Source organism: Muscardinus avellanarius (assembly GCF_963383645.1).
Source record: "Muscardinus avellanarius genome assembly, chromosome: 1".
In the NCBI taxonomy this organism is placed as follows: Eukaryota; Metazoa; Chordata; class Mammalia; order Rodentia; family Gliridae; genus Muscardinus; species Muscardinus avellanarius.
In genome coordinates this window covers 164660744-164673550 of record NC_137786.1, presented here as the reverse complement: position 1 = coordinate 164673550, position 12807 = coordinate 164660744, and the positions used below count along the sequence as shown (strand labels likewise).

Sequence of the window (12807 nt, the reverse complement as noted above, 5' to 3'; positions counted from 1 at the left end):
ATGCAATTAAAACCCAAAATGATTTAGTATAATTTGTAATGACATTTAATGAAATAAATGATGATTGTATATGAAATAAATAAAAAAATTGATTTTGGGGGGTGTAAATTTGCATTTAATCGGAATTATTCTGGATTTGACTTTTTGGAAGGACAAACTGATAAGATTCTGTATTACTACATTTACAATTCTCTAGCATAAGCTGGATGTACTCTTTAGTCCCAGCTACATGGAAGCCGACTTGCTGAATCTAGGAATTTGAGATCAGCTTAGGTAATACAAAGAGATCCTATCTAAAAAACAAAACAGAAAATAAAAATTTAGTTTTGCAAAATTTTACCCATTTCTCTAAGAATGTTTCTCAACCACTGATATTTTTTATTTATTTCTAAATATGACAAAGTGATAATAAGTAAAATTGAAGCTTAATCTTACTTTATTTCTTTTTAAAATTAATTTACAGGAGAGGGCTCCTCACAATTTATATGGCCAACTTGGTAAGTAGTGCTCTTTTTTTTTAACTTTTATATTTTACCACATGCTTTTTTCTTTTTAAAAAATTACATTTTTTAAACAAACAACAACAAAAAAGAAAAACTGCTCAAATTTGAGAATGTTTCTTTCTCTTTTATGCAGGATAAATTTAAATTTTTAAAAGAATCTTGGTACCATCTGGTTTGTTTCTGCCATACAGTACTGACCTTTACTTAATAAGAAAGTGATTCACTCTCCCTTGTCCTTCATGGATTTCTTTAAGCTTACATCTTCATCTTTGATAGGTTATATGCCTATATATAGATATCAAGCTCTTTCTCTATATATTACTTTTAATACTCTGCCTTTACTGCTATTTCTTATGGGAGAAGTGATTTGAGTTTTTATGATATACTTTCTCAAACATTAAAATGACAGTGGTACTATTTCCAAAGACTGCATATATTTAATAATATAATTAGCGATGTTTCTAAATTTCTGAATTTACAAAAATGAAGTTAATGTTATATAGCTTGATATTTTTATAGTAATGTAATCAAGGTTTTCTAAACTTTATCACCAAGTTCATATTATAAAAATGTACTTATATTAAAATCTTTTTTTGTGTGTGTGTGTGGTACTGGGGGTGGAACCTAGGGGCTTTTCTACCTCCAGGCCATACTCTCAGACCTATTTTATACTTTATTTGGAAACAGTCTCACTAAATTGCTGAGAGCCTCACTAAGCAGCCAAGGCTGTGCGATCCTCTTGTCTCAGCCTCCCAAGCGCTGGGATTACAAGCGTCCACCACCACGCCTGGCTTTACATTAAAATCTTTTAAAGTGGTTTAGTAGAACTGATAGGCAACATTAAAAATTCAACTAAGAGGCTAGTCTTGATAGCCCTTGTATTGGTAGAATTTACTCTTTCGTGGAGAAGTCACAGTAGAAATGATGAGTGAAAGGACTGAAAGATGAATTCAATTTCCATAAAATTTTTAGAGATTTTTATGTACCAGTGATTAAGAAAGCTTAGGATACACTATAAGGTAAGTTATTTTAAAATATGTACTGAAAAAGTGTTTTAAGCTTTTGAATTGCAATGTGAAATGGAAATTTCAGGACAGCAGGAGAGCAGAAACTTGTTAAAAGATTTTTTTTTTGGCTTTTATTCTTCTTCAAAGAATTCTTCCTAGAATGTAAGCTGTATGAAGTCAGAGATGTTTTCTGTTTTATCTCCTACTGTACTATAAGCCCCTAAGTAGAGTCTAATATGTTGGAGAGATTTGATAAATATTGTTGAATTCATAATAATCTTACTGGTTATAGAACTCTGTTGACAGTGATCTCAAGATAATCATCCTTTAGTTTTATTGTATGTATAGTACATTATCAGTCTGGTTTTATTTTGTAGGTAATCTCTCATTTGCTTCAATTGTTTTTAAGATTTTTTTTTCAAAGAATTTATCTTGGCAAGGTGGGTCCATTAAGCTATAGACTTATTTTTACTTTTATGTAGTTTGATCAGGACTTAGTTTGCTTCTTCAGTATGAGGGTTAATAGATCTTGAATGAAATTCTTGCCTATTCTCTCTTTGAATCCTCTTTCTTTGTGCTCTTTATATTTAATTATTATGGAATTTCTTTAAAATGTCATGCCATATTTTCCTTTCCATGTTTTCTTTAATTACTTTAGACAATCAAGTTTTCTCCCCCCCCCCCTTTGGTCTTTGCTTAATTCTGGTTATTTCTTCAGGTTTTGTCTTAAAGTTAACTGACAATATATATATATATATATATATATATATATATATATATATATATATATAACTTAGAGTCCTATTTTTAATATGCTGCCTAATCTATCTCTTAAATATTCAATATGAAGTATGGTGTTTAATTTTACAAAGGTGATAAATACCAGACATAACAAAATCCAGAAAATTGCATACTGTTTTTATAATACCTCTCTAATACTCTTTCCCATTATTTATTTAATATAAACTGTTCATTTCTTCAGGTGATGGTTTTATAATATAATTTTTTACAGAGAAAATAAAAAGATAATTCAGTTTTCCTTTTGCTTTATTGATCAAATATTTTTAAAATTATTGGTATTTGAAATAGTTAAACCATACAACTTAATATGTAGATTTACTTACTTTTGAATTTTACTTTAAATATTAGTTCTAAAAAAAGTGTAAGACAGTTTCCATTAGTTAAAAAAAAACTTACACCCGGTGTGGTGGCGCACACTTGTAATCCCCGCACTTGGGATGTGGAGACAGGAGGATCACGTAGGTTCAAAGCCAGCCGCGCTGGCTTAAGAGATGCTGTTTCCAAATAAAAATATGAAAAATAGGTGTCTGGGAGTATAGCCCAGAGGTAGAGGGGTTTCCAGGAACCCCAGTACCACACACAAAAAAACCAGAAAATTTTGGTACATTAATAATAGTAATAATAATTATAGCTCACTCCTTTTTGACTAAGACTTGGTAAGAATCAATTCCTCTCCTTACTACTTTGCATGTCTGGTGATTTAGAAGAGCTTTTGGCCATTTATCTTCTGGCTCTGAGCATTTAAATCACATTTCATTTTCATTACCTGCACGTTTCAGAGTTCAGCATGCCTGGAGAATTTCCTTATGTTAGTTTGGTACAGTGAATGATAGAATATTTCTAAAAACCAAACTTAATGAGCCAGTAATAATCAATGATTTATATCTAGAAACAAAGAAAGAAAATTAATGAATGCTAAATTGAAACTAAATGTATCCTACCTCAACTACTAGTAAGCTGTGTCCCAAAATGCCTGTGGCTATCCACTGAAAAGTGAACTATGATAGAGAAATCAGAATGTAAAATGGTAGTTTATAAGTTTTATCAAAATGTGATTATTTGAACAGATTCTTGTAGGACTCTTTTCAAGACTTAGAAGGAACCTGTGAAAATGAGTCAGTCCTGAAGCTTCCCTAGTCTCCTTCTTACCTATTCTCTTTCCCTTTTCTTTACCCCTTACTGCTTCTCTGGTGTTCATTGAGCACAATAAGCATTCTTCCTCTTTAGGAAACTTGGTGTTTGCTATTCTCTATATTTTGAGCTCTTAACCTCAGATATCTGCATATTTCATTTTTAAAAAATACTGTTGAAATGTCACTGTTTTGAGGCCTTCTCTATCTATTCCACATAAAAGAACAGTCACCCTCCATGTCACCCACAATGCTACATACTCTAACCCATGTATTTTTTCCCCATGGAATTTAACATCTGATTTGCTTATTATTTTACTGTCTGACTTCCCACCTTGGATTTTTTTTTAAGAGATTGAATCCAAGGGTGTTCTATCACTGAGCTATGTCCTTAGCCATTTCTGTTTTTTAAAATTTTGAGACAGGGTCTTGCTTAGTTGCCTAGGCTGACCTCAAACTTGAAATTCTCTAGCCTCAGCCTCCTGAATAGTTGGGACTATAGGTATGTGCCACCTTGTCTGGCCTCTGGAATTTATACTCTACATAGGGTTCATGTTTGTATTATATAATAGTATCATGCCTGTACCTGTGTCTGAAATATATTGTGCATAATAACTTCTTTTCTTTTTTTTTTGGGGTGGTACTGGGGTTCCTGGAAGCCCAGACCTAATTTATACCTTTTATTTGGAAACAGGGTCTCTTAAGCCAGCACAGCTGGCTTTGAACCTACGCGATCCTCCTGTCTCTACCTCCCAAGCGCGGGGATTACAAGCGTGTGTCACCACGCCCGGCGTGTAATAACTTATTAAATGAATCATAGATGCATGTGCTTATTAAAAGAAAGGATTTATAGGAAAGATGGCATCTCATATAGTACAAGTTAGTGTCTATATATTTTTTTTTTTTTTTTTTTTGGTGGTACTGGGGTTCCTGGAAGCCCTTCTTCCTCCGGGCTACACTCCCAGACCTATTTTATATTTTTGAAACAGGGTCTCTTATGCCAGCACGGCTGGCTTCGAACTTGCGCGATCCTCCTGTCTCCGCCTCCCAAGCGCGGGGATTACAAGCGTGCGCCACCACGCCCGGCTAGTGTCTATATATTTTAAAGTTGGGAATGTGTCATTTTGTGATATACTTTTTTTGTTATAGTGATATATATGTATATGCGTATAAAGACTATATGTATATAGACTTTATAGGTAATAGGTAATGAGAAAACACTGTTTTGGGTAATTTACTCCTATTTTTTAGTTATTTTGGTTTTATCTTCATAGCACTGGGTTGGTTTTATCCCTAGACACAAATATATGATTTCACTCAAGTTGTTGAGAGAGAATAAAATAATAATTGCTTGGTGAACTATAATGTAATTTTGTTAGTTTTGGCTGTGGTGTTTACCTAGTCCCTCATTATTTTCAATTGAAAGTTTTAAAGACATTGCCATGCCTTTAAATTAGTATATAATAGAAAAACTTATAGAACTAGTTCTATTTCTATTATCTTCAACATCTTTGTTCTTATTTTCATCAGTGAACATTTATTGAATGAAAAACATAACAGAAGCCAAGTATTCTGATTTGTATTTAATTTAGTTGAGGGGACAGTATATATCTAGATTTGGATTATAAATGAATAGATAATTCATAGTCCAAAATAGTGTATTCAGACATTACTATGATTAGAACATGTAAGAAAGGGAGTCAGTTATTTTTTATTTTTTATTTTTATTTTGTGTGTGTGTGTGTGTGTGTGTGTGTGTGTGTGTGTGTGTGTGTGTGGTACTGAGGATGGAACCCAGGGGCATTCTATCTCCGAGCTACACCCCCAGCCTATTTTTTATTCTTTAGTTTGAGACAGGGTCTCACTGAGTTGCAAAGAGTCTCACTGAGTAGCTGAGGCCATCTGCAAATCGTGATCCTCCTGCCTCAGCCTCCCAAATGCTGGGATTACAAGCATGCACCACCACGCCTGGCAGGGAGTCAGCTTTGAGCTGGACCAATTATGGAAGGTATTGGGAGTTATATGAGGATTTTGAGGCCTCTGCATCATAGAGATTTACCATTGATGACTTCCGAACAAAATTCTTGCCTTTTTAAAGATTTCTAAGTTGTAGGCCAGCTTTAGGGGTGGGAGGAAGATAATAAGAATTTATTGAGCCATCTATTTTATACTAAGCACTGTAAGTGAAATTAGGATTACGCAAATATGGAAGGTAGTTCCTTCTTCTGAGGACCTCATACTTTATGGGGGATAAAAATATGTAAACCAGATAAAGTAAAGCTTATCCCTTTATAAAAAAAAAGCATTTTAACTGGTACATAAAAACAAAAATTATACACACTAATGAGATAAGGTTATGTTTTGATACATGTGCACATTGTGAAAATGCTTGTATTATGTAATTGTGAATCTAAAAATTGCTAGTTATATTTGAGTTGGATATTATAGGGAGCAGCTAAACAACTGCATACTCTAAACAGGGGGGCATCTCTGTTAATGCTTTCATTATAGAAAGGTCTTTCCATGGGCTCCTTTATAGATACTTAATATTACTCATGATATCTGCCAGGAAGCCTAGCAAAGCTACAGTTACAGACTATTAGTTTACATTGCTTTAATGATAAACAAGCATTTTTAACAATAAAAATTATAAAAATAGTTAACTGAAAATATTGCTTTTTTGTTACGCTATTTAATATTTAAAGGGGAAAGTATATAAATTTTAAAGTAGCACAGTTTTCTAGATTTTAAAAATTGGTAATGAATTATTTGTTAAAGGTCAAAATGAAAAAAAGGTATATATAAATGTTATAAAGTAAAGAAATATTTTTTTTCTGGTTTCTGCCCAAGATAATAGCAATAAAATGATAGAAAAGTTTGCCTGAGGCTAATATGCCAAAACCAATTACCCACATGTACAATAGTTGCTAGGATTCAACTTTGCACCAGTATAATTTAAAAGAGAACACAGAAGCTAAATTTTCCTGTATGTGATTTGTTGGTTTCATGTACCATTATGTTGATTGTGACAATGAATAAGGTTTCTGGTCTTTCAAAATTTATCATATGCTGCTAACAGTTATTTAAAACAGGATGCCAAATATAATTCTTTTATATTTAGTATAATTATAAGAATTTAAGCCATCTAAAAATCTTTCTGTATAAGTCATTTTGAAAATTCTCTCTATAATTTCATTTAATGTGACCAAATATCTAAGAGCATATGCATTTAAAAATCGTAAGCATATATCTAGTAGGCTTCTCTATGGCATGTATTCTTTAATGTTAAACATAAAATGTCTTTGATTAAAACATCTGTATTCAATTTTTCATACAAGGTTTGAAAATGTTGATTCATATGTTTTCTTGTAAGGCCACTTCAATTTAATTATATTTAACAGGTATTTATTATGTATATCAGTGCTGTGCTGGGCAAATAGAAAATAAATACAAGACAGATTGTAAACTAGTTGGAAAAATTTGACAGATGAACCCAAAAGAAAGAAAATAAGATTATTAAATTCAAAAATAATTTTAAACACTATCTCAAATTACTCCTCTAAGCCTTTCCTATGTAGCAAATGGAAGCAATCATTCATCCACTTGCTTAGTCTACAAACTTAAGAATTTTCATTCTTCTCTTTGTATTCTTAGTCAAATTTATCAGGACATTTTATAAAATATATTTTGGATTTTATAATTTCTTACTATTTCCATAGTCATAACCATAGTTTAAGTCTTAACATCTCTTGCCTAAACTATCTTTTTTTTTTTTTTTTTTTTTTTGGTGGTACTGGGGTTCCTGGAAGCCCTTCTACCTCCGGGCTACACGCCCAGACCTATTTTTACATTTTATATTTGGAAACAGGGTCTCCTAAACCAGCGCACGCGGCTGGCTTCGAACCTGTGCGATCCTCCTGTCTCTGCCTCCCAAGCGCGGGGATTACAAGCGTGCGCCACCACGCCCGGCTTGCCTAAACTATCTTAATAGCCTGACTGTTCCACAACTTGCCACTCTAGTCTTCCTGTACTCTGTCTTCCACTTAGCAGTTAGAATCATTAGAAATATAAATTGGAGAACTTTGATCCTGGACCACAAAGTCATCTAAGTTCATGAATGATATAGGCCTATGGTTTTCTTTTCCTGAGCTGTCTTTATAATTTGATACTAATGTGATGTTGGGATTATAGAATGTATTTGGGAGAGTTGCTTTTCTTTCTGTTTCATGGGATAGATTGAGAAATATTGGGATTAGCTCTTCTAATTCTAAAATTCACTTGGGTTACCATATGGTCCTGGGCTTTTGTTTTGTGGTAGGCTCTTTATTGATGCTTCAGTCTCTTTGTTATTAGTGGGTTTAACTTTTCTGTATCTTCATGACTTAATTTAGGAATATTGTATGTGTCTAGAAATTTGTCAATTTCTCCTAGATTTCCCATTTTTTTTTTGAGTATAATTTTTTTCAAATTAGTTTTTGATAATTCTTTGGATTTCCATGCTGTTGGTGATATCTCCTTTTTCATTTTTTATTTTAGTAATTTGAATTGATTCTCCTCTTTTTGGTTAGAGTAGTTTACTTGTCTTGTTTATTATTTTTTTGAGAAACCAGCTTTTGCTTTTGTTGATTTTCTATATTTTAAAAAATATTCTACTCTATTAATTTCTGCTCTGAAATTAATAATTTCCTGTCTTCTTTGGGCTTTGGGGTTAGACTGTTGCTGTTTTTCAAGGCTTTCAGGTATGTTGGTAGGTTATTTTGTGATTTTCCATTCTCATGTGGGTATCTAGTACTATGAATGTTCCTCTTAATACTGCCTTCAGGATATTCTAGAGGTTTTGATATGTCTCTATTTTCATTTGTTTAGGAATTTCTTAAATTCACTCCTTACTTTTTCAGTGACCCATTCCTCATTCACCAGTGTGGTGTTCAGTCTCCATGTGTTTATGTGGTTATTCTGGATCTTCTTATAGTTTATATCTTGTTTCTTTCCATTGTGGTCAGAAAAGACACAGGAGATTATGACACATTTTTTTTTTTTTTAATTTCCTAGTGCTCACTTTGTGGCCCAGTATGCGGTCTATTTTGGAGAATATCCTGTGAGCAGCTGAGAAAAATGTGAACTCTGCTGTAGTTGGGCAGAATATTTTGTATGTGTCTAATCCATTTGGTTTATGGTATTCTTTAGGTCTGAGGCATTTTTACTGACCTTTTGTCTAAAAGATCAGTCTAGTGGTGTGAGGAATTGTGAGATCTTCCAGTACTATTGTATTGGGATGTGTGACCTAATGTCATGAATATTTTGTTTTATGAAAGTGGGCAGATCTATGTTTGGTGGATAAATGTTGACTATTTTTATTTCTTCTTCTTGTGTTGTTCCTTTTTCCAGTAAAAAATGACCGGCTTTATCTCTTCTAATTAGCTTGGGTTTCAAGTTTAATTTTTCTGGTATCATGGTTCTACTCTTGCTTGTCTTCAAGTTCCTTTGACATGGATAACCTTGCTCCAGCCCTTCACCTTTACTTTGTGATTATATTTACTTGTAAGGTGTGTTTCTTATAGGCAGCATATAGATAGATTCTTGTTTTTAATTCACTTTTCTACCTTATGTCTTTTTATTAGGGAGTTGAGGCCATTTGTATTCAGCATCATTACTGAAAAATAATTTTTAATGCCTAACATTAAAAAGTATTTATTTTTCTTTGCTTAGTTGTATGTTTTATGGAAATAACTGTTTTTCTGTTTCTGGAGTTTATGAACTAATTCTTCTTTGTAATTAATCACTCTAGTGCTTGTTAGGAAGACATAAATTTTTTCAGCCTCTATTTGTCATGGAAGATATTATTTCCCTGTGGAATTGAGTGATAGTTTTTTGGGTAAAAAATTCTTGGCTGCACATTGTTTTCTTTCAGAGTTTGGAATATGTTGCTCCAGGCCCTCTTGTTTTCCTGACTTGGTTTGGGAAGTCTAGAGGTGATTCTAATTGGTTTGCCTATTATTTGGGAGTTCAAAACATGTTTTTTTTCTTTTTCTGGAACTAGGGATTGATCCCATGGTACTATTCTTGCAAGGCAAGTACTTTTCCACTGAGCAGTATTTCTTTCCCAGTTTGAGAGAGAACCAACTCAAGGATGAATTAAATATGAATTATGTTGCTGGGTGTGGTGGCGCACGCTTGTAATCTCAGCGCTTGGGAGGCAGAGACAGGAGGATCGCGCAGGTTCGAAGCCAGCTGCACTGGCTTAAGAGACCCTGTTTTCAAATAAAAATATAAAATAGGTCTGTGAGTATATCCCGGAGGTAGAAGGGCTTCCAGGAACCCCAGTACCACACACACACACACACACACACACACACACACACACACACACACAGACAAGCCCATGTGACCCTCAAGAGCTAACTCTTAAAAAGGACTTGATTTCTTTGTTTCAGGAGAATCCAGGGTTTGATATTGAACTCTTAAGTTCACTGGCTTCTTAGGTTTGCTAGCAAATCAATAAATTTTTTTTATATCAAAACAAAACAAACCATTTGTAGATGTAACTAAACACTTGAACATATAGCATTTTACGATAACAAGCTTCTCTGGTTTGCTAGCAAATCAATACATATTTTTTCCTTTTTAAAATAAAAACAAGCCGGGCATGGTGGCACACGCTTGTAATCCCCACACTTGGGAGGCAGAGACAGGAGAATCGCGCTGGTTCGGAGCCAGCCTTGCTGGTTTAAGAGACCCTGTTTCGGCGTGGAGTGGTGGCGCAGGCTTGTAATCCCTCTGCTTGGGAGGTGGAGACAGGAGGTTCACGCAGGTTCCAGCCGAGCTGGCGTAAGACCCTGTTTCCAAATTAAAAAAGTATAAAAAATAGGTCTGGGAGTGTAGCCCGGAAGTAGAAGGGTTTCCAGGAACCCCAGTACTACCACCAAAAAAGAAAAAAAAAAAAAAAAAAAGAGACCCTGTTTCCAAATAAAAAAATATAAAAATAGGTCTGGGAGTGTAGCCTGGAGGTAGGAGGGTTTCCAGGAACCCCAGTACCACCAAAAACAAAAACAAAAACAAAAAATTAAAATCCTGATGAATATAAATCTAAGGCACAGTTTAGCAGTCCCAAGTAAATGCTCCAGTCCCAAGTAAATGCTCCAGGAGAATTTAGAACCATTATTCTCATTAGAACTGTGGAGAAACCTAAATCTAGCAACTCAATAAATAGCAAGAACCAGCAGGAGTCATTAATAATTGGGATTTAGCTGGAAGGGTGGAGCCATTCCCCCTAGGAATGGAAAGGGAAGAATTGGGTGGTCAGAGTACGAACATGTATTGAATTTTAAGCATTTTGTCATCTCTGGCTTGCTTATCTTTTTTCTGCTTATTCCATTAAAGTGAAGCCTGCCAGTTAGTATTTCTTGTTCATGTTTATAGCACGCAGTTTATCCTCTATTCCTAAAGAAAGTAAATGAAACCACAACTACAGCATTCTTTTCAATCTCGCATGTTTGCACCCATGCATGTGTATATTGCTAGTTTTTATTCATAAATATTAATAGACAGTGAAGCATTTGAAAAAATAAATAGCACAAAGTAAAAGGCTCATGATGAATAAACATTTATCTTTGGAGAAAACAGGTATTTCAGGAATAGGAACACACCTAAAATCCAATGTCTTCAGATAATTTGAGTAGATTACAGAATGAGAATCAATGCTTTGAAATAAAAGCAGTTACTGAAATGAAAGGTGTTCTTAGAAATAAAGTATGATTATTTAAAAAACACCATAAGAACAAAAGCAGCAATTTATAAAAACAGCAGTAGATGTTATTGCCCAGAAAAGTGTAACAAAAGCTAAACATACAAAACACTGAAAGATAAATTAACAAATATAGTAGACTGTGCCTAACAGGAATTTTCAAAAGTGAAAATAAGAGGGTTGGGGAATTTAAAATAGATAATAGGATATAATTTTCATGAGCTGAAGACAGCCATTAATTTTCATATTGAAAGAACCCACTGAGTGTCAAACAAGGTGAATGACAAAAGACTAATCTGTGGTGAAGTCCATCTGTGTGGAGTTTTAGAACTGCAAGGGTACAGAAAAGTTTCTAGAAGCTTCTAGGGGAAAAATTGAAGTAACCCATAATGGAGGCAATCAAATTTGCAAAGGCATTTGTGGAATCCAGAATCCTATGGTGAAATGTCTACAATTCTGAAGGAAAATGATTTTAAACCCAGAATTGTTTATCCAACCAAATGTGAATCTGAATTAAAAGGACAAAAGAACTTGACATTTTCAGACATTTGATGACTCACAGTTTGTCCTTCATCTAATCTCATTTAAAAAAAATATATGTGTGTGTGTGTGTGTGTGTGTGTGTGTGTGTGTGTGTAAGAATTCACTCCAGTAAAGGGAAAAGGAACAATAACAACAAAAAAGAAACAGAAAAATAATGGATCTTAGAAACAGTGGAACTAACCCAAGAATGCAATGAAAAGACATTTTAGAATAACAGCTGTTCAGCAACTCATGAAAGGAGTTGGTCCAAGTTTGAAAGGAATTGAGAGGCTTCAAGAAAAATGCCCATTTTATTTGAAAATATGTGATTAAAAAAATGGAAAAACCCAATGATGCAATAAAAGTATGTTTTTTTCAACAATAAGAAAAGAGAAAAGCAATTAGAATCTCCATGAAAAACAAAAGGTACACAGGAAAGTGATAGTCCAAATATGAACCAGTGGCCTGGTTTTGAACAATTGATGAAAGATGAAATTGATTTGGAATGTAGTCTTTAAAGCACTACTATTTTAAGATTCTGTTGTTATATTTGATGTATAGTTATGGATTCTGTTACAGTTAGTGGTTTTGAACTTTATATATTTAGTACTTAAAATATCTGTTAGTTTTAATTTTTGCATCAATCAATGAAGTTTAGGATAATTGTAATTGAGAACAGCCTGTTAGTACAAATTATGACAATAAAAATAACTGTATCTGATAAAAGCTGAGATGTAGAAGAAAGGAGAGACAAAAGTTTAGACATAATCAGTTCATTTACATAAAAGTTGATAGATAAAGAAATAGGAAATGAAATATGTTAAAGTTATAAAATAACTCAAAAAGAATTAAAAGTTATATAAATAACAAGAATTATAGAGGTTGGGGACCAGGCTAGTTTGGAGTTAGTATGAGGGCAATAAATTCCTTTAAGTTGATAAGTAAAGAAATAAATGGATAAGCATTTTAAGCTGATTTATGGTAATAGCCCCAGCTGAATAACTAAAATCACTACTAAAAATATTCTGTTAGTTCATCAATGAGTTATACATAATATATTTCCCTATATTATAATTTTTTTTTTTTGGTGGTGGTACTGG

At 33.4% G+C, this 12807-nt stretch overlaps 1 protein-coding gene across 3 annotated transcripts in view; it reads left to right on the top strand.

Moving 5' to 3' along the window:
* TMEM135 (transmembrane protein 135) overlaps nucleotides 1-12807 on the top strand; it is a gene marked incomplete at both ends in the record, with an annotated part of 215398 nt that overhangs the window by 36758 nt on the left and 165833 nt on the right. For all 3 annotated transcript variants that reach the window (XM_080714267.1, XM_080714265.1, XM_080714266.1), the window contains one exon: nucleotides 464-497. In XM_080714267.1, coding sequence (XP_080570393.1) covers nucleotides 464-497 — 34 coding nt within the window. The remainder of the gene's footprint in view (nucleotides 1-463; nucleotides 498-12807) is intronic.